The sequence below is a fragment of the Loxodonta africana genome, chromosome 23 (assembly GCF_030014295.1).
Source record: "Loxodonta africana isolate mLoxAfr1 chromosome 23, mLoxAfr1.hap2, whole genome shotgun sequence".
Classification (NCBI taxonomy): domain Eukaryota; kingdom Metazoa; phylum Chordata; class Mammalia; order Proboscidea; family Elephantidae; genus Loxodonta; species Loxodonta africana.
Genome location: NC_087364.1, coordinates 30813569 through 30832634, shown reverse-complemented (window position 1 = coordinate 30832634; position 19066 = coordinate 30813569). Strand labels below are relative to the sequence as shown.

The 19066-nt window shown below is 41.3% G+C and overlaps 1 protein-coding gene across 12 annotated transcripts in view; it reads right to left on the bottom strand.

The window, feature by feature from the left end:
* ZMYM5 (zinc finger MYM-type containing 5) overlaps nt 1-15507 on the bottom strand; it is a 58104-nt gene extending 42597 nt beyond the window's left edge. For 5 of the 12 annotated variants that reach the window (XR_010319118.1, XM_023553100.2, XM_064275389.1 and 2 more), the window contains exon 1: nt 15401-15503. Coding sequence is in view for 6 of the 12 variants with exons in the window: in XM_023553100.2 (XP_023408868.1) it covers nt 15401-15450 (50 nt within the window). In the remaining 6 variants the exon portion in view is untranslated. Of the gene's footprint in view, nt 1-14252; nt 14365-14446; nt 14539-15168; nt 15345-15400 lie in introns of those variants that run through there. The other 7 variants (XR_010319119.1, XM_064275399.1, XM_064275398.1 and 4 more) reach the window with 6 other exon arrangements.
* Nucleotides 15508-19066: the final 3559 nt, after the last annotated feature.

Genomic DNA, 19066 nt, shown 5'->3' with positions numbered 1-19066 from the left:
AGGTGTATGGATTATTCTTTCACTGATATCGTTGTACTTCAGGATAGATTTTGAAATGTTTTTGATGGTGAATACGATACCATTCCTCTTTGTCATTCTCCTCATAGTAGACCATAGGATTGTCTGATTCAAAATGGCCAATACCAGTCCATTTCAGCTCAGTAATGTCTAGGATATTGATCTTTATGCATTTCATTTCACTTTGGATGACTTTTAATTTTCCTAGATTCATACTTCATACATTCTGCCTTCTGATTATTAATGGATGTTTGTAGCTCTTTCTTCTTAAGTCATGCCATATCAGCAAATGAGGATCCTGGAAGCTTTACTCCCATCTATGCTAAGGTCAGCTCTACTTTAAGCAGACAGCTCTTCCCCAGTCATAATTTGAATGCCTTAATATCTGAGGGGCTCATCTTCTAACAGTATATTAGACAATGTTCTGCTGCTATTCATAAGGTTTTCACTAGCCAATTTTTTCACAAGTAGACTGCTAGGTTCTTCTTCCTAGTCTGTTTTTGTCTGGAAGCTCTGTTGAAACATGTCCACCATGAGTGACCCTGCTGGTATTTGCAATACCAGTAGCATAGCTTCCAGCATCACAGCAACATGCAAGTCATATAGAACAAAATGACAGATGTGGTGGAGCCCAAGATTTGACAGGTCTATAAAACAAAAAATTAATACATGTGAGGAATGTGCTTCTTAGTTCAATTTTATATGAGTCCAGATGGGCAACACCTGCCTAAAAGCAGTGTTGAGAAAGCACGAAGGGACAGGAAAAATGGACAGATGGAAATGGGGAAACTGGGATGGGGAAGGGGAGAGTGTTAACACATCACAGGGATTGCAACCAATGTCACAAAACGATTTGTGTATTAGTTGCTGAGTGAGAAACTAATTTACCCTGTAAACTTTCACCCAAAGCATACACACAGACACAAAGTTCAGTAATGGTATCTGGGCATCATTTGGTTCCTCTGGTCCCATGGCAAAGGAGGCAGTTATTCATTGAGGCAATTAGCCATACATTCCATTTCTTCCTCTGATTCCCGACCCTCTTTCTCTGCTGCTCCAGGCTAATAGAGACAAATTTTCTTGTCTTGGATGGCCACTTATAAACTTTTAAGACCCCAGGCACTTCTCAACAAATCAGGAAGTAGCACAGAAAACACTAACATGGTACTAGGCCAATTAACTGCAAAGTCCATGAAACCATGATCATAAACCTCCAAATCAAGAAATCAAATCCCATGGGGAGTTTTGTTGTACATAAGCAGCCTCATCAGCTGTTTTTTGTTGTTGCTATTGTAAAATGTATGTATCACACATTTGCCAATTCAATTTTTTACAGGTGTACAATTCACTGACATCAATTACATTAATAAGCCATGCAACTATTACCCTCATTCAATTCAAATTTTCCATCTCTGTACACGGAAGCTCAGTGTTGCATGAGCAATAACTCTTCTTCCCCCATCTCACTTGTTTCTGGTAACCATTAATAAACCTTGCTCTCTATACGTTTGCCTGTTCTTTTTATATAAGTGACGTCATACAATTTGTTCTATTGTGATTGACTTATTTCACTCAGCATGTCTTCAAGCTCCATCCGTGTTGTAGCATGTATCAGGACTTCACTTCTCCTACTGGCTGAGTAGTATTCCATTGCATGTACATATCAATTTTGTTTTATCCGTTCATCCATCGGCAGGCATTTAGGTTGTTTCCTTCTTTTGGCTACTGTCAATACTGCTGCAATGCATACTCTCTGCTTTTGGGTATATCTAGCAGTGCAATTGCTGTGTGATATGGTAGTTCTATTTTCAGTTTTTTGAGGAACCACCACACTGTTTTCCACAATTTTGTATTCCCGCCAGCAGTGGATGAGGGTTCCAGTTTCCCCACATCCTTACCAATATTTGTCACTTTCCTTTTTTAAAGTATCTTAGCCATCCTACTTAGTGGGAGTGAAATGGTGGTAGCTCACTGTGGTTTTGATTTGCATCTCTCTGATGGCTCATGATATTGAGTATCTTTTGTTTGGTGCATTTGTATATCCTCTTTGGTGAAATGTGTATTCAAGTCCTTATACTCCATATACTTTTATCTGTTAAAGTGAATATGATATGGTCAAGTCCTTATTTCCTTAGTGTCCCTTGTCACTGTTTTGCAAATTCTCTGCTTCCAACATAACTATATTATTAAATCTTCCTGAACTTTCTTGTCCTTGTCCAGGAAGCTTAAGTTCTTTTGTACCAGAGATTTTGCTATGGGCTTTTAGTGTAAAATACTTAAAGCCACGTGTCTAAGTAATAGTGAAGTTGATAATGTTTAAGGATCATCTCCATCTCAAAGTTAAGAGGGGAAAAGATGATTATAATGTAGATATGTAGAAATGATGGTGAGTTGAGTTAGTTATATATGCTGGCCTCAATTTTTTCAGTAGAGTAAAAACTAAAGAACTTGAAGGTGGAATAGGTAGGTGTTGAAAGATTAAGAAAACTCACTTAAGCAGTCATTATACCATTTTAAACTTCTCATGCTGAAATATACTAAGTAACATTTTTACTCTAAAGAACTTTTCAGACTGATTTTAATAGACAATAGGCAATAATAGGTATTTTAACTATGCCGTTAAATACATTAACCTATTAATTTTACTTAAGTGAAATAGGAGATGTTGTTATTCTAGCTTTATCCATTAGGAAACTAGATTCAAAAAAGTAACCTGCCCACGTCTCCAATGCAGGAATGAGTAGAGTCTGACTATAGAATCCATTTCAAAGCTACTACATTCTATGCAATTAACGTGTAAAACAACAAAGAGAAAACTACTCATCTTTTATTAACCAAAAAAACAAAACACCAAACCCACTGCCGTTGAGTCGATTCCAATTCACAGGGACTCAATTCATTAAAATAACACAACCGATATGCAAATAAGGGTGTTTTAAAAATAAAGAAATAACAAACCAAAGGGACCTATTTAAAAGGTTTATAAAAGAAACACAAAAATAATGACGATGGTTAACACTCATTCATCAAGCAAAATACTGTCATTTATGAGGCAGATTTTCAACAGAAAGAGGCAATAATCCAGCCTAAATATACTGAAGCGTTATCAAAGATAAGGGCTGTTGTTAACACATGAGTTCTCTTAGTCCTTTCTATGTTCAAAGAAACCTAAAAAAGAAAAGAATAATTTTAAGAAGAGCTATAACTGATTCCACAGTAACCTCTGGTGGCTGGCCACTAGGTCCTATTTTTTTATCTTCTCAAAGAAAAAAGTACAGAAGAGAAAGGACATTCTTCACCCTCCGCTAACTACAGTCATCTTGCCCAGAATAAAGTATTCACCTATCTTCAAATTCCAGAAAAAAATAAGTTGGGGATGACTGCAACAAGCCACTGTGTATACACTTTAGCCAAATACTTTAATTCCACAAACACAAGACCATGTAAAAGTTTTGCCCCTCTCTACAATATTGTCCAAAAACAGAGGGAAAAAGTTACTGATTAGCCAATTATTTGCGTACCACTGAACAAAATGCTTCACCTCATTGAGCTTTAATTTTCTAAACTGTACACTGTAACTGGGAATAACATGATTTCAAGATTTCTACTGATAACTGGACATGCACATTACCTGGACCATATAATAAAAAACCAAAAAACCCCCAGTCCCATCGAGTCAATTCCAACTCATAGTGACCCATAGGACAGAGCAGAACTGCCCCACAGTTTCCAAGGAGCACCTGGTGGATTCGAACTGCTGACCCTTTGGTTAGCAGCCATAGCACTTAACCACTACGCCACCAGAGTTTCCGAACATATAATAGAGTGTAAAAAAAAAAAACAAAAGCCAAATCCTTTTCCCTATGAGCAGGTATTCTGGCAAATACTTTGCCTATATCCTAGCATTTCAACAGGTGTCTAATTTAAAGCATACATGTAATTTTGTGGTATCTTAATCATCCACAAGTTATAACTATTTTTGATGTTTAATTGATTTTCATTTTAATACCAAGAAATTACTACCAAAAACACACATCAGGAAGAGGGGGTTATTGCTTAATACATACTGATTTTGTATTTGGGGTGATAAAGTTTTGGAAATACATAGCAGTGATGGCTGCACATGGTGAAATGTAATTAATGTCACTGCACTGTGCACTTAAAAACGGCTAAAGCGTAAAATGTTCACTCTGATGAATAGCGTCTGCGTTCTTAAAAGCTTGTGAGTGCCCGTCTAAGATACTGGTCTCACCCTGTCTGGAGCAAGAGAGAATAAGGAAAACCAAAGACACAAGGGAAAGGTTAGTCAAAGGACTAATGGCCCACAAGTTCTACAGCCTCTGCCAGACTGAGTCCAGTACAACTAGATGGTGCCCAGCTACCACCACCAAATGGCTCTGACAGGCAGGATGACAGAAGTTCCCAGACAGAGCCGGAGAAAAACGCAGAACAAAACTCTAACTCACTGAAAAAAAAGAGAGCAGACTTGCTGGTCTGATAGAGACTGGAGACACCCTGAGAGTATGGCCCCCAGACATCCTTTTAACTCAGTGCTGAAGTCGCTTCTGAGGTTCACCTTTCAGCCAAAGATCAGACAGGCCCATAAAACAAAACAAGACTAAATGGGCACACCATACCAGAGGCAACGACAAGAAGGCAGGAGGGGACAGGAAAGCCAGTAACGGAAACCCAAGGTGGAGAAGGGGAGTGTTGACATGTCATGGGGGTGGCAACCAATGTCACAGAACAATATGTGTATTAACTGTTTCCTAAAAAACTAATTTGGTCTGTAAACCTTCATCTAAAATACAATTAAAAAAAAAAGGAAAAAATGGCAAATTTTAAATTATATACGTTGTGCTGTATTTTAGTACAATTAAAAAACAAAACCAACATCCCACAAAACCCAAATGCATTGCCGTTAAGCCAAATCTCGACTCAGCGACCCCATAGGACAGAGTGGAACTGACCCCTACGGTTTCCAAGATTGTAATCTTTACAGGAGCAGATTGCCACATCTTTCTCCCACAGGGCGGCTGGTGGGTTCAAACCGCTGATCTTTCAGTTAGCAGCCAAGTGCTTAACCACTGTGGCTTTAGGGCTCCTTAAAACCAACATACACCAATGCAAAATCTAAGGAAAATTTATACACCTCTATACAAAAAGTTAGGAGTCCATAGGTGCCGCAAATGGTTAAGTGCTGGACTACTAACTGAAAGGTTGGTAGTTCGAACTCATGCAGAGGTGCCGTGGAAGACAGGCTTGGTGATCTTCCGCAAAGTCACAAGCCTTGAAAACTCTAGAGCAGTTCTATTCTGCACACATGGAGTCACCATTACTCAGACTCGATTGGACAGTAGCTGACAACATACAAAAAGTTAGACTGAAACCCAAGCCAAGGCTCTACCTGCAAACTATATAGAATTCTCTAGAGAATGGGTAACAACCTAGCAGAATCTTTAATTAGGGATAAGGGAAAATAGTTAACATTAAAACAAAGATATCAAGAAGGGTACTTTAAACCTACTGCTGTCAAGTCAGTTCTTACTCATGGCAACCTCAGACGTGACAGGGTAGAACTTTGCTCCACAGGGTTACTATGGTTGATTTTTGGGAAGTGGATTGACAGGCCTCTCTTCTGAGGTGCTTCGAAAAATGCCCATCTTTGGGTTAGGAGCTAGTGCGTTAAGCTTTTGCAAATATCCTATTGTATTTTAGCTCTCTTCTGTTAGATTTAGTAATGTCTTAGTCATCTAGTGATGCTATAACAGAAATACCCCAAGTGGATGGCATTAATGAAGAGAAGTTTATTCTCTGACAGTCCAGTAGTCTAGAAGTCCGAATTCTGCCACCAGTGGAAGGCTTTCTCTCTTTGTTGTCTCTGGAGGATGGTCCTTGTGATGCATCAGTCTTCCCTTGGTCTGAGAGCATCTCAGTGCAGGAACCTCAGGTCCCAAGGATGCACTCTGCCCCCAGCACTGCTTTCTGTTTCTTGGTGGTATGAGGTCCCCAATTCTCTGCTGACTTCCCTTTCCTTTGATCTCTTGAGAGACTAAAAGTGGTGCAGGCCACACCCCAGGAAAACTCCCTTTACATTGGATCAGGCATGTGACCTTGTAAGGGTGTTACAATTCCACCCTAATCCTCTTTAACATAAAATTACAGTCACAAAATGGAAGACAACACAGAATACTGGGAATCATGGCCTAACCAAGTAACATCTCATAGTTTTTGAAATATACTTTTCAAAAGCTGCAAATAATTTTACTGAATTCCTTGAAGTTATAACTATCATTAAGTTTCCGGAGATGATCTCCAAAAAAATTAATAATAATTGAGCTGTCAAATCTGTTCCAAATCATAGCTACCCTATATACAAGAACAAAACACTATCTAGTTCTGCGCCATCCACATGATTATGTTTGAGCCCACTATTGCATCCACTGTGTCAGTCCATCTTGTTGAAGGTCTTCCTCTTTTTTGCTCACCCTTTTTTTTTTTTTTTACCTTGCCAAGCATGATGTCCTTCTCCAGGGGCATCATGTTCAAAGTATGTGAGACAAAGTCTCCCCACCCTTGCTTCTAAGGAGCATTCTGGCTGTACTTCTTCTAGGACAGATTTGTTCGTTCTTCTGGCAATCCACGGATATTCAATATTCTTTGCTGACACCATAATCCACAGGTGTCAATTCTTCGGACGTCTTTACTCATTGCCCAGCTTTTGCATGCATATGAGGCGATTGAAAATACCATTGCTTGGGTCAGGCACACCTTAGCCTTTGAAGTGACATCCTTGTTTTTCAACACTTTAAAAGAGGTCTTTTGCAGCAGATCTGCCCAATGCAATACATCATTTGATTTCTTGACTGCCGCTTCCACGGGCACTGATGTAAAATGAAATCCTTGACAACTTCAATCTTTTCTCTATTTATCACGATGTTGCTTATTGGTCTAGCTGTGAGGATTTTTATCTTATGTTGAGGTGTAAACCACACTGAAGGCTGTGGTCTTTGATTTTCATCAGTAAGTGCTTCAAATCCTTTTTACTTTCAGTAAGCAAGGTTGTGTCATCTCCGTATCAAAAAGTATCTTCCTCCAATCCTGATACTACATTCTTCTTTATACAGGCCAGCTTCCCAGATCTGCTCAGCATACAGATTAAGTATGGTAAAAGGTACAACCTGACACACATCTTTCCCAATATTAAAATATGCAGTATACCCTTATTTTGTTCAAACAACTGCCTCCTGGTCTACGTACAGGTTCCTCATGAGCTCAGTTAAGTATTCTGGAATGCCTACTCTTTGCAATGTTGTAATTTGTTATGATCCTGTCAAATGCCTTTGCATAGTCAATAAAACACAGGTAAACATCCTTCTGGTATTCTCTGCTTTCAGCCAAGATCATCGGACAACAGCAATATCCCTTGTTCCATGTGCTTTTCTGAATTCAACTTGAACTTCTGGCAGCTCCCCATCAATGTACTGCTACAGCTGCTTTTGAATGATCTTTGGCAAAATTTTACTTGTGTGTGATATTAATGATGTTGTTCAATAATTTCCACATTCTGTTGAACCACCTTTCTTTGGAATGGGCACAAATACGGATCTCTTCCAGTCAACGGGGCAGGAAGCTGTCCTCCCAATTTCTTGGCATAGACGGGTAAGCACTTCCACTGCTGCATCCATTTATGGAAACATCAAAATTGGTATTCCATAAATTCCTGGAGCCTTGTTTTTCGCCAATGCTTTCAGTGCAGCTTGGACTTCTTCCTTCAGTACCACTGGTTCCTGATCATATGCTAGCTCCTGAAATGGCTGACTGTGGATCAATTCTTTTTTGTACAGTGACTCTGTGTATTCCTTCCATCTCTATTTGATGCTTCCTGTGACATTCAATATTTTGCCCAGAAAATCCTTCAATATTACAACTCTAAGCTTGCATTTTTTACTTCAGTTCTTTCACCTTGAGCAATGCTGAAACCTGTCCGCCATGAGTGATGCTTCAGGTATTCGAAATACTGGTGGCATAGCTTCCAGCATCACAGGAACATGCAAGCCACCACAGTATGACAAACTGACAGGGGCGTGGTGGAATAATTTAATATTTGTTCAATATTCAATCATATTTCTACACAATTAAGTAGAACACACATATTTCACTGTAATCAGTTAAAAAGCAGTTTTGTTAAAATAGAAATGTTGAGATACAAGATTAGGAGGTGATGAAAAAGGCTGAGGAATCTTCCAAAAATTACAACCACCAAAAGTGCTTTTAAATACTTTGTATTTAGGAAAAAAACATTTAAAAATATTGTTTCGAAGGTTCACTTTTTTGTCATCTATATGTGTGCCTACGACATCTTTTAGGCTGTATAAAGACAATTAGGATGTATGCTATAAAGACAGTTGTTAATCACTAAGTAGTTCCAGAACGTGTTTTTGGCACCTCTATGACCACCACACACACACACACGCACACACTCATACATATATACAGAGAGAGAATATTTTTTAAATTGTGGTGAAAATATACAGAAAATATTTATCAATTTAACAATTTCTACATGTATAATTCAGTGACACTGACTACATTCTTCATGTTGTGCAACCATTATTGCTACCCTTTTTGAAATTTTTCTAACATCATTATCACAAAACTAAAATGTCCCCTTGGCAAAACCTCCCTTTCCCACCACTAGTAACTACACATCATCTTTGTTTTCTATATATATGTGTATACAAGTGAGATCACACAGTATTTGTCCTTTTGCAATTGACTTATTTCGTTCCACATGATGTTTTCAAGGTTCCTCCATGTTGTGGCATGTATCGAGACTGCATTTCTCTGTTGGAGCGACTGTGGAGAGATTGGAACACTTATACACTGCTCGTTGGAATGTAAAATGGTACAACCACTTTGGAAATTGATTTGGCGCTTCCTTAAAAAGCTAGAAATAGAACTATCATATGATCCAGAAATTCCACTCCTTGGAATATATCCTAAAGAAATAAGAGCCTTTACACGAACAGATACATGCACACCTACGTTTGTTGCAGCACTGTTTATAAGAGCAAAAAGACGGAAGCAACCAAGGTGCCCATCAACGGATGAATGGATAAATAAATTATGGTATATTTACATAATGGAATACTACGCCATCAATAAAGAACAATGATGAATCTGTGAAACATTTCATAACATGGAGGAATCTGGAAGGCATTATGCTAAGTGAAATTAGTTGCAAAAGGATGAATATTATATAAAACCACTATTACAATAACTGGAAAAATAATTTAAACAGAGAAGAAAATATTCTTTGATGGTTATGGGGGGGGGAGTAAGGGCGGGAGAGGGGTTTTCAGTAATTAGATAGTAGGTAAGAACTATTTTAGGCGAAGGGAAAGGCAACACATGATACAGGCGAGGTCAGCACAACTGGACTAAACTAAAAGCAAAGAAGTTTCCTGAATAAACTGAAAGCTTTGAAGGCCAGCGTAGCAGGGGCAGGCGTTTGGGAACCATGGTTTCAGGGGACATCTAGGGCAACTGGCATAATAAAATCTATTAAGAAAACATTCTACATCCCACTTTGGATAGTGGCTTCTAGGGACTCAAACACTAGCAAGCGGCCATCTAAGATGTATGAATGGGTCTCAACCCACCTGGAACAAAGGAGAATTAAGAATACCAAAGATACAAGGTAATTATGAGCCCAAGAGACAGAAAGCACCGCATAAACCAAAGACTGGATTAGCCTGAGATCAGAAGAGCTAGATGGTGCCTGGCTACAACCGATGACTGCCCTGACAGGGGGTGCAATGGAGAGCCCTAAGGGAGCAGGAGACCACTGGGATGCAAACCCAATTCTTGTAAAGAGACCAGACTTAATGGTCTGACTGAGACTAGAAGGATCCCAGAGGTCATGGTACCCAGACCTCTGTTAGCCCAAGACAGGAGCCACTCCCAAAGACAACTCTTCAGACAGTGACTGGACTGGACTATGGGATAGAAAATGATACTGGTAAAGAACGAGTTTCTTGGATCAAGTAGACACATGAGACTATGTTGTCATCTCCTGTCTGGAGGGGAGATGAGAGAGCAGAGGGGGTCAGAAGCTGGCCGAATGGACACGAAAATAGAGAGTGGAGGGAAGGAGTGTGCTGTCTCATTAGGGGCAGAGCAGTTAGAAGTATATAGCAAGGTGTATACAAATTTTTGTATGAAAGGCTGTCTTGATTTGTAAACTTTCACTTAAAGGACAATAAAAAATTTTTAAAAATCCACAAATTTGACAAATACTTTATCTACAGATCCAAGTAGCTGAGAAGACCCCAAGTAGGATAAAAAAAAAGATTAACAGGCTCACCAAATTAGTGACAAAAAGATAGGTTATTCAGTAAATGAGGCTGGGACAAATTGCTTTACATTAAAAATAATTGATATCGCTACTTGATATCATGGACTTCAGGTGTGTTGAAGTGCTAAGCATAAAGGGCAAAACTATTTAACAATTAGAAGGAAAAAACATACTTTTATATTATTGAATGAGAATGCAGTCCCCAAGTCGTAAATTCAAATGTTCTAAAGGAAAAATGAAATACTTTATCTTTTTGAAGGAAAATATCATAAACATATCTAAATGTTAGCCACTCACTTGGAGAAAGTATCTTACCTTATATAACACTCAAAAGAATAATTCCTAGATTTTACAAACTCTTAAAAAAGCAACAAAAAAAAAACAGAAAAATACACAAAGGATATTTCATTCAAAAAAAAATAAACACAAATGGACAATAAACATTAAAATATGCTCGAACTTAATAGTAATTATGAACATGCAAATGAAAAATGAAGATTTGTTTGGCCCATAATTCCAGAAACATCTGAAAGATTTGATAACCAAATAATATTTAAGCTTTGTCTTGAAGCATGATGAACTTTGCTTGATGACAAAGGAATTAATTAATCCCAATGAAAAAAACTGAAATAGAAAGTGGATCAAATAGGAGAAAGCAGACAGACGATCAAAGATGCCTGTAGAGGCATGGTGACAGTCAAGGTGGAAGAGATTTTGAATGACAGGTTAAAGAAATTAGAATTTATCTTTTAAACTGCATCAAATGAGGTACGTTTCACGGTATACTTATATCATGAAATCAAAATAGAGCTCCATCTATTTGGAAAATTCACTGTCTCCCTTTAAATATTCTTATTATGCTTGAAAAGAATAGATAAAAAAGGAATTGGAAAAAAAATACAAATACGTAACTACTCTAAGGAGCCCTGGTGGCTCAATGGTTAAGCGCTCAGCTACTCACCTGAAAGGTCAGCGGTTTATACTGATCAGCTGCTCTGTGGGAGAAAAGACCTGGCTATCTGCTCCTGTAAAGATAACAGCCTAGGAAATCCTATGAGGCAGTTCTACTCTGTCATATAAGTCGCTATGAGTTGGAATTGACTCACCAGCACACAACAACGTAACTGTTCTAATCCCAACTTTCCACTAAACAGTGTGTGACCCCGAATGATTCTGCTACTCTCTCTACATTAAAATTTTTTCATTTGTAAAACAAGAATTTCTTTAATGTGAGTTGGACCAGATTTCATTACTAGGTATACAACAGAAATAGGTGTATAAGTGTACAAGTTCATAGCAGCATTATTTCCAAACTGGAAACAACCAAAATGCTCCTCTGCATCAGAAAAAACAGACTGTGGCATATTCATACTCTAGAATACAAAAAAGCAATGAACGTAGCTACATGCAACAACATGGATCAGTCTCACAGGCTGAATGAAAGAAGTCAAACACAAAAACACACATAACCATTTAAAACTTTTTATAAAAAGTTCAAAAACAGGCAAAACAAAAACACAGGTTTAGGGATTCATACAAAAAGTTAATTATCAAAAAGGTTAGTGGCACGTGGGGGGCTTCCAGCATATACATAACATTTTACTTTATAAACTTGGAAGAAGTTATCCAAGTATTAGGGAGCATGCTTTACGGTAATATAATAAGCTAGCCATTTTATAAACTTTGCTGACTGCATATTTCACCATAAGGCTTAAAAAGGCAACACACTCAGATGTTTTAACTAAAAATTAGAGTTAATAAAATTTTGCTGCTACATTAACTGTTTTGTGCTATCCTCCAGAAAGTTTTTCCTGATACCTGCTACTGGAAGAGGATGGGTATGTTCACTCTAAATAACAAAACATATCACGATTCCTAATTACACCTTACCTTTCAGTTATAATCTTCAAAAGTATAGGTTTAGGATTCTATACCTTTTCTTTGATCTCATTCCTTTTCATCACAATTGAACATTCTTAATTCAATGAACACCTGATTAAAGCTCAAGTTTCACCAATTAAAACATGCATAACAATATCCAGTTTTGTCTTAATACTACAAATGCATGCACTTTTGTATTTCCAATTTTATGAAACTTTATAGTACCTACCTCACTGAGTTGCTATGAAGACTAAATGATTTAATACATGTTAAAATGCTAAGAACTGTGTTGGCATATAAGCAGTGCTAGAAAAAACCATGCAGAACTGTTGTGAGGATTAAACAAAATACAAATACAAGACAACGTCCTGCACTTTTTAAAAAATTTACTTTGTTGTTGTTGACAATTCAAAACAGACAATTCAACAGTTTCTACATGTACCATTTAGTGACACTGATTAAATTCTTTGAGTTGTATAACCATTCTCATCCTCTTTTTTTGTTGTTGCTCCTCTACTGACATAAATTCATTGCCCCCTAAGGTTCCAACTGATCTTTCAAGTTGTCACTTTGACCCCATACAGATAGTTCTTTTAAAAGAGCATAATGCTCAAGGCAGACATATTGTTTTTACTAGTTAAGCTAAACTACTACTTCGTTTTAAGAAAATGTCAGGGATATTTCTGGTTTAAGATTTAAAGATTATCTCAGGGCAATAGTTTGAGGGAGTCAGTCAAACTTCCTGGCTCCAAGTCTGGAGACAATAAGAATTTCAAATGCTGTTCTACATTTTCCTCCCTAGGTTTCCTCTATAAAATCTTTGACCAAAATGTTCCGTAATGGTACCTGAACACCATCTAGTTCTTCTGGTCTCATGGCAAAGGAGGCAGTTGTTCATGGAGGCAATTAGCCACACATTCCATACCCTCCTCCTATTCCTGACTCTCCTTCCTCTGCAGCTCCTTCCAGGCGGAGATCAATTCTCACGCCTTGGGTGGCCACTTGCAAGATATTAGGACCCTGGCACTACTCAACGAATTAGAAGGTAGAACAGAAGCACTAAACATGTTATCAGAACCATTAAGGGGTATGTCCAATGAAACCATGACCCTAAACCTGCAAACTAAGAAACCAAATTCCACGAGGTTTTTGGCTGTACATAAGCAGCTTCAGCAGCTACTCTTTTTTTTTTTTTTACAGATGTACAATTTATTTGCAGCGATTACAATAATCAATGCCCGACACTTTGTACAGCGTAGAAAAAAATCCAGTGTCATGGAATTGATTACACTCATGTCGCCCCCATATATGTCAGAGTAGAACTGTGCTCTGTGGGGCTTTCAATGGCTGGTTTTTCATAAATAGATCAGGAGGTCTTTCTTCCCAAGTGCCTCTGGGTGGACTCAAACATCCAGCCTTTTGGTTAGCAGCCAAGCATGTTAACGGCGTGCAGTACCCAGGGACTCTTTTTTAGTAAGTACTTAATACGATTTCCTGTCCCAGAAATATCCTCCAGTGGTCATCTTGTCATAGCCAAAACAGCAAATATCTAATAGCTTGCAATAAAAAAAAATTTTTTTGACCATTTGACACTACTTTGGCAAGAGCTGCTATCCACCCCAAATTGCTGCATCCTCTTTCACAGTACAGAATTGTGTCCAGGAATGACTGCACTGCCAGAGAATATATTTACCAACCTCCCTGCATTTTTTTTTTTTCTGCATTTTGGAAAGCCTCTGACTGATTAGATCTGACCAACATACTAGAAAAAAAAAAAAATACTAGCTGGAGGAATATCAGGGTACATAAGAGCCTTCCTCAAATATAAGGCAAACACATGAAAAAGATTCTCTTTTCCTCAACCTTAAGACAACAGAAAACTCAGGAGTTTTAAAAACCCAACAGCTAAGAAAAAAAAAATTAATTCTATCGACTGAAAAGAAAAAAATGTTAAAGGCAAAACATTTAAAAAGGAATTAACTTCAAGTCTTACTTGAGAATTCCAGCGAGTATCAGTGGTGTAAATACCAGCGTCTGCTCTCACTTTCTTCCCAGGAATTACCCTGCCTTGACTCTGGGGACAGCTGCCACCCAAGCAGTTAGCTCTTCACAGAAAGGCAAACCCCACAGGAAGAACATCCAACTATTGCACTAAGCCTACTAGAAAAGCGGGGTAAAGTGACTCACAATGAGAATGTTTTCCTTCTTAATTTCTGTAAATGCTTCACCGGATAGGGCTGAGGGTGGTTCCTGGTCTTAAAACGAGACGAGCAATAAAAATGATTTACTTACTCCCAACCTGTACGCAGCATCAACTCTTAACCACCAGAGGGAGGAGGCAAAGTTTAAGAGGTCAAGGAGCTTGGGCGCTTTTCTACCTTCCCCCAGCTCAATTTAGTAGAGAAGCTATGTTTAAAAAAAAAGATTAAGAACCACAACTACCTGACAATGCGAAATACTTAATGGGAGGTTGGAGGAGGGGGAAGGGCAAACCCAGGAAAGGATTGTATTCCCTCCTAAATTTACCCACCCAGCAACATCCCGTCACTCCAGGATCAATTCCGAGGTAAGGAGCTGTTCCCATCTCCGCTGTACCAACACGCCCTACATGTGCCCCCCAGCAGTTGTCCTGGGCCTGAGCAGTTCGCGCCCCTACCCCGCAGTCAGCAACGGATTCACGTTCGCCATTAGAAACTCGGCCAAGTAAGACGTTAGGAGCAGCAGCCGCGCAGCTCCACGAAGGAGCAGAGAGAAGGAGGGACCCGGCAGGGAGGAGGCGGCAGCCTTCGCCCCGAAAAACTTGGAGGCAGCGGGCTACGGAAAAGGCTGTGAGTGCAGCCCAGAGAGCAAAAGCGCGAACGGAGGCGCCCCTCCCCTGGCTCCCCCAGCAGGAAAGAAAGGAAAAATACCTCAGCGACTTCCCGACGGCCGCAGCCCCGGGCCAACCCCGCCCCGAGCGACCACCGCCTCACCCAGCCCTCCGGGCTCGGCCTTGCTGTCCTTCGGACCTCCCGGAGAGGCACTGGTGACATCAGTGGCTCCCGGAGGAGCCCCCGAGGCCCCAGCGCGGCAGCGCCGACGGCGGCCATACCACGGGAAATTAATCCTGGGTGGGAGGGAGGCTCCGGAGACTTCCCTCACCCATATCCGCCTTTTCCTCCGGATGCTGCGCTGTTCCCAGCCACCCTCATTATCACCGGACCTGGACTGGAAGACAGTGGGGCAAGCCTCACCCGGTTGTGGCTGCGGCTCCGCGGAACGAACTTCCCCTCCCCCGACCCACCCCCCCCTTCGGTAACAAGCACAACTCCGCTGGGTCCAGTCCCGGGTTTAGCGCTGATGAGAAGCAGAACAAGAAAGAGGAGGAGAAGGAGGTGGAGGAGGAGGCGGCGGCAGCGACTGCGCAGCGCAGACCGAGGAGGCCCCGCCCCTTCCTCTCCCCCGCCCCCTCACTGGCTGGGGAGAAGACGGGCCGCGGCGCTCCCGGCACGTCAATTGGCTCGATCTGCCTTCCTTCAGGACCCCCTCGATGAGGTTGTCCGAAGGGCTGTTCATCAGACACAGGCCACACCCTCTGGCGTTTCCATTCCCCTCCCTACCTGCCGCCTCTTTGCTTCCCCGCCAGTACCCTCCCCGCGGTGCCCCACCCCCGCTAGCCATCTGGATCAGGCGGACGCTATGCCTGTGGCTCCCTGCACTGGTCGCCTGCTGGCTCTCCGGGTGTACTAGCGGGCTCCCCAAGGCAAGGACAGCCCGAGAGACGGAGGCTGGGCCCCTCCTCCCTCGCCCGGGCCTGGGCACGCAGGCCGCTGTAGCGACCCCGAACGACTCTTCCCGAGGAGAGACCCAGCCTCGGTGCCCCGAACACCCTCCCGGTCCATTCCTTGGAGGCCCAGCGGGCGAGGGGCACGGTAGAGAAGGGCTGGGGCCAGGCCGAGTGGGGAGCAGAGGCCGAGGGCGCGGTGGAATCCAGGGTACTGAGTGGAAGCCCTTCCACCCTCGCCTCGCCCCGTAGGACAGAGTCCCCCCCCACCGTGGGTGCAGCAGGAGACGACGTCCTCCATTTTGTCGGGACGCTGTGCTATTTTGGGACGAGTTCAATGCCAAGCCCCCTGGCCCCGAGAAGCCCGCCTGGGCTCCGCCATTAGGCCGGGGGAGCCGCCCCTGCCTTGAGGGTCGGCCCCTGAGGGACCGAGGAGGGCAGGCGCGACCGTGGAGGGACCCAGACGCCCCTTCCGCTTCCAGCAACTAAGATGGAGGAAGCTGCGGGCTTCCCTGGAGCTGGGCTCCCTTGTTGGGGCGGCGGGGGGCGGGAGGGGGGGGGGAGGCTCCAGTTCCCGTGCATGTACTTCTGCACTGCCGTATTCCTCCGCCGCAGCCTCCATCCATTTTCCCTACGGCTTTCCACCGTTTCATGATCCTAACGGTTGGTGGAAGCCCCGTCGCTTCGTCACACCTGGGCCATCAGCCCTGCGGAAGGTGCCCTGCGCCCCGCAGCCGGAGGCAAGATGCAGACCCCCGTTCACTCCACGCAGGTTGCTTGTAGAGCCCGTCGAAGATGGACTCTTCTTGATCACCTGCATCTTGGGCGGACATAATGGTGCTGTATTATGGGCAAGATTCCACGTAGAGATTAAAGACTTACCCCTCTCACCTCACCTTAGCGGTTGTTAGTGGAGTTGCAACTAATGGTGTTGGGGAAATAAATGGATGGGTTGTAAGACTTTTCAGTTGTAGGAATATCTGACACCGTTGCCTATTAATAAATGGAGATGTGATGTTACAGTTTAAAGCTCATTGGCGATAACATGGAGTTTTTAATGAAGTAACCACGAAGGACTGCAAAAACTGATAAGTAAACTCTGATAGTAGATTACTCATAATTATTTCGTTATGAATAAAAATTAATGTGAGGTTATAGAATAAACTATCAAGTAGTCTTTACACCTGGGACAAAATACAGTAAGTGTACTGCTCTTTTTCTTCAGTTGATAAAAATTTCACAACTTGTATTTGAGCACAGCTTTTATAAAATAGTATCACTTTAAAAATTTTTTTTCTGCAGATAAACTTCTTGACAATTGTAAAATGTTTCATTTTTCAATAAAATAAAATATTTTCAGTCATTTTACACAGTGCTGTTTTACCTTGATAATGCTTGACGTCACCATCATCACAACAGAAGAGTCCTCTCACTAAATAAATGAATTTTAGGCAATATTGTCATACCTTACTGAAAACTTACATCATCCCTTTTCTGTTGCCATGTACTATTGAATAACTTCAGCTCACTGAGTTTACAGTGAGAAGGGTTGAGTAGAGATATGTTATGGATTGAATTGTGCCCTCCAAAAAATATGTGTTGTAAATCCTCACCTTTATGCTTGCGGTTATAATCTGGATTGGGAATGGGTTGTCTTTGTTAATGAGACAGAATTGTGTAGGGTGTGTCTTGAGTCAATCTCTTTTGAGATGTAAAAAAGATTAAACAAGGAATTGAAAAAAGCAGAGATGGGGGAAGAGAGATGCGGAGCCACCTTGATCACCCAGGAGTAGATGCAAGCCACCTTGACCATCCAGGAACAAAGATGAAAAGAGACAAGGACCTTCCTCCAGAGCTGACAGAGAAAAAGCCTTCCCTGAGAGCCAGCTCTCTGAGTTCAGACTTCTAGCCTCCTAAACTGTGGTAAAATAAATTTCTGTTTATTAAAGCCACCCACTTGTCGTGTTTCTGTTATGGTAGCACTAGGTTTCATCAGAGTTTCCAGATTAAGACAGACTAGGAAGTAGGACCTGGTGGTCTACTTCTGAAAAAAATTACCCAGTGAAAACCTTATGAATAGTAGCAGAACATTGTCTGATGTGGTGCTGGAAGATGAGCCCTTCAGGTTGGAAGACACTCAAAAGATGACTGGGGAAGAACTGCCTCCTCAAAGTAGAGTAGACCTTAATGACATGGATGGAGTCAAGCTTTCAGGACCTTCATTTGCTGATGCGGCACGGCTCAAAATGAGAAGAAACACATGCAAACATCCTTGAGCAATTCGAATGTGGGATGTATGAAATATGAATCTAGGAAAATTGGGACTCATCAAAAATGAAATGGACTGCGTAAACATCAATATCCTAGGCATTAGTGAGCTGAAATGAACTGGTATTGGCCATTTTGAACCAGATGATCATATGGTTTGCTACGCCAGGAATGACAAATTGAAGAGGAATGGTGTTGCATTCATCATCAAAAAGAACATTTCAAGATCTATCCTGAAGTACAGTGCTGTCAGTGATAGGATAATATCCTATCTGGAAGACCAGTTAATATATGACTATTATTCAAATTTATGCACCAACCACTAAGGTCAAAGATGAAGAAATTGAAGGGTTTTACCAACTTCTGCAGTCTGAAAGGAAACCCTGGTGGCATAGTGGTTAAGTGCTATGGCTGCTAATTAAAAGGTTGGCAGTTCAAATCCACCAGACGCTCTTTGGAAACTCTATGGGGCAGTTCTACTCTGTTCTATAGGGTCGCTATGAATCGGAATGGACTCGACAGCAATGGGTTTGGTTTTTTGGGTTGCAGTCTGAAATCGATCCAACATGCAATCAGGATGCATTGATAATTACCGGTGATTGGAATGCAAAAGTTAGAAACGAAGAAGGATCCGTAGTTGGAAAATATGGCCTTGGAGATAGAAATGATGACGGAGATTGCATGAAAGAATTTTGCAAGACCAATGACTTCCTCATTGGAAATACCTTTTTTCAACAACATTTTTTTATAAACGTGGGCCTCACCGGATGGAATGC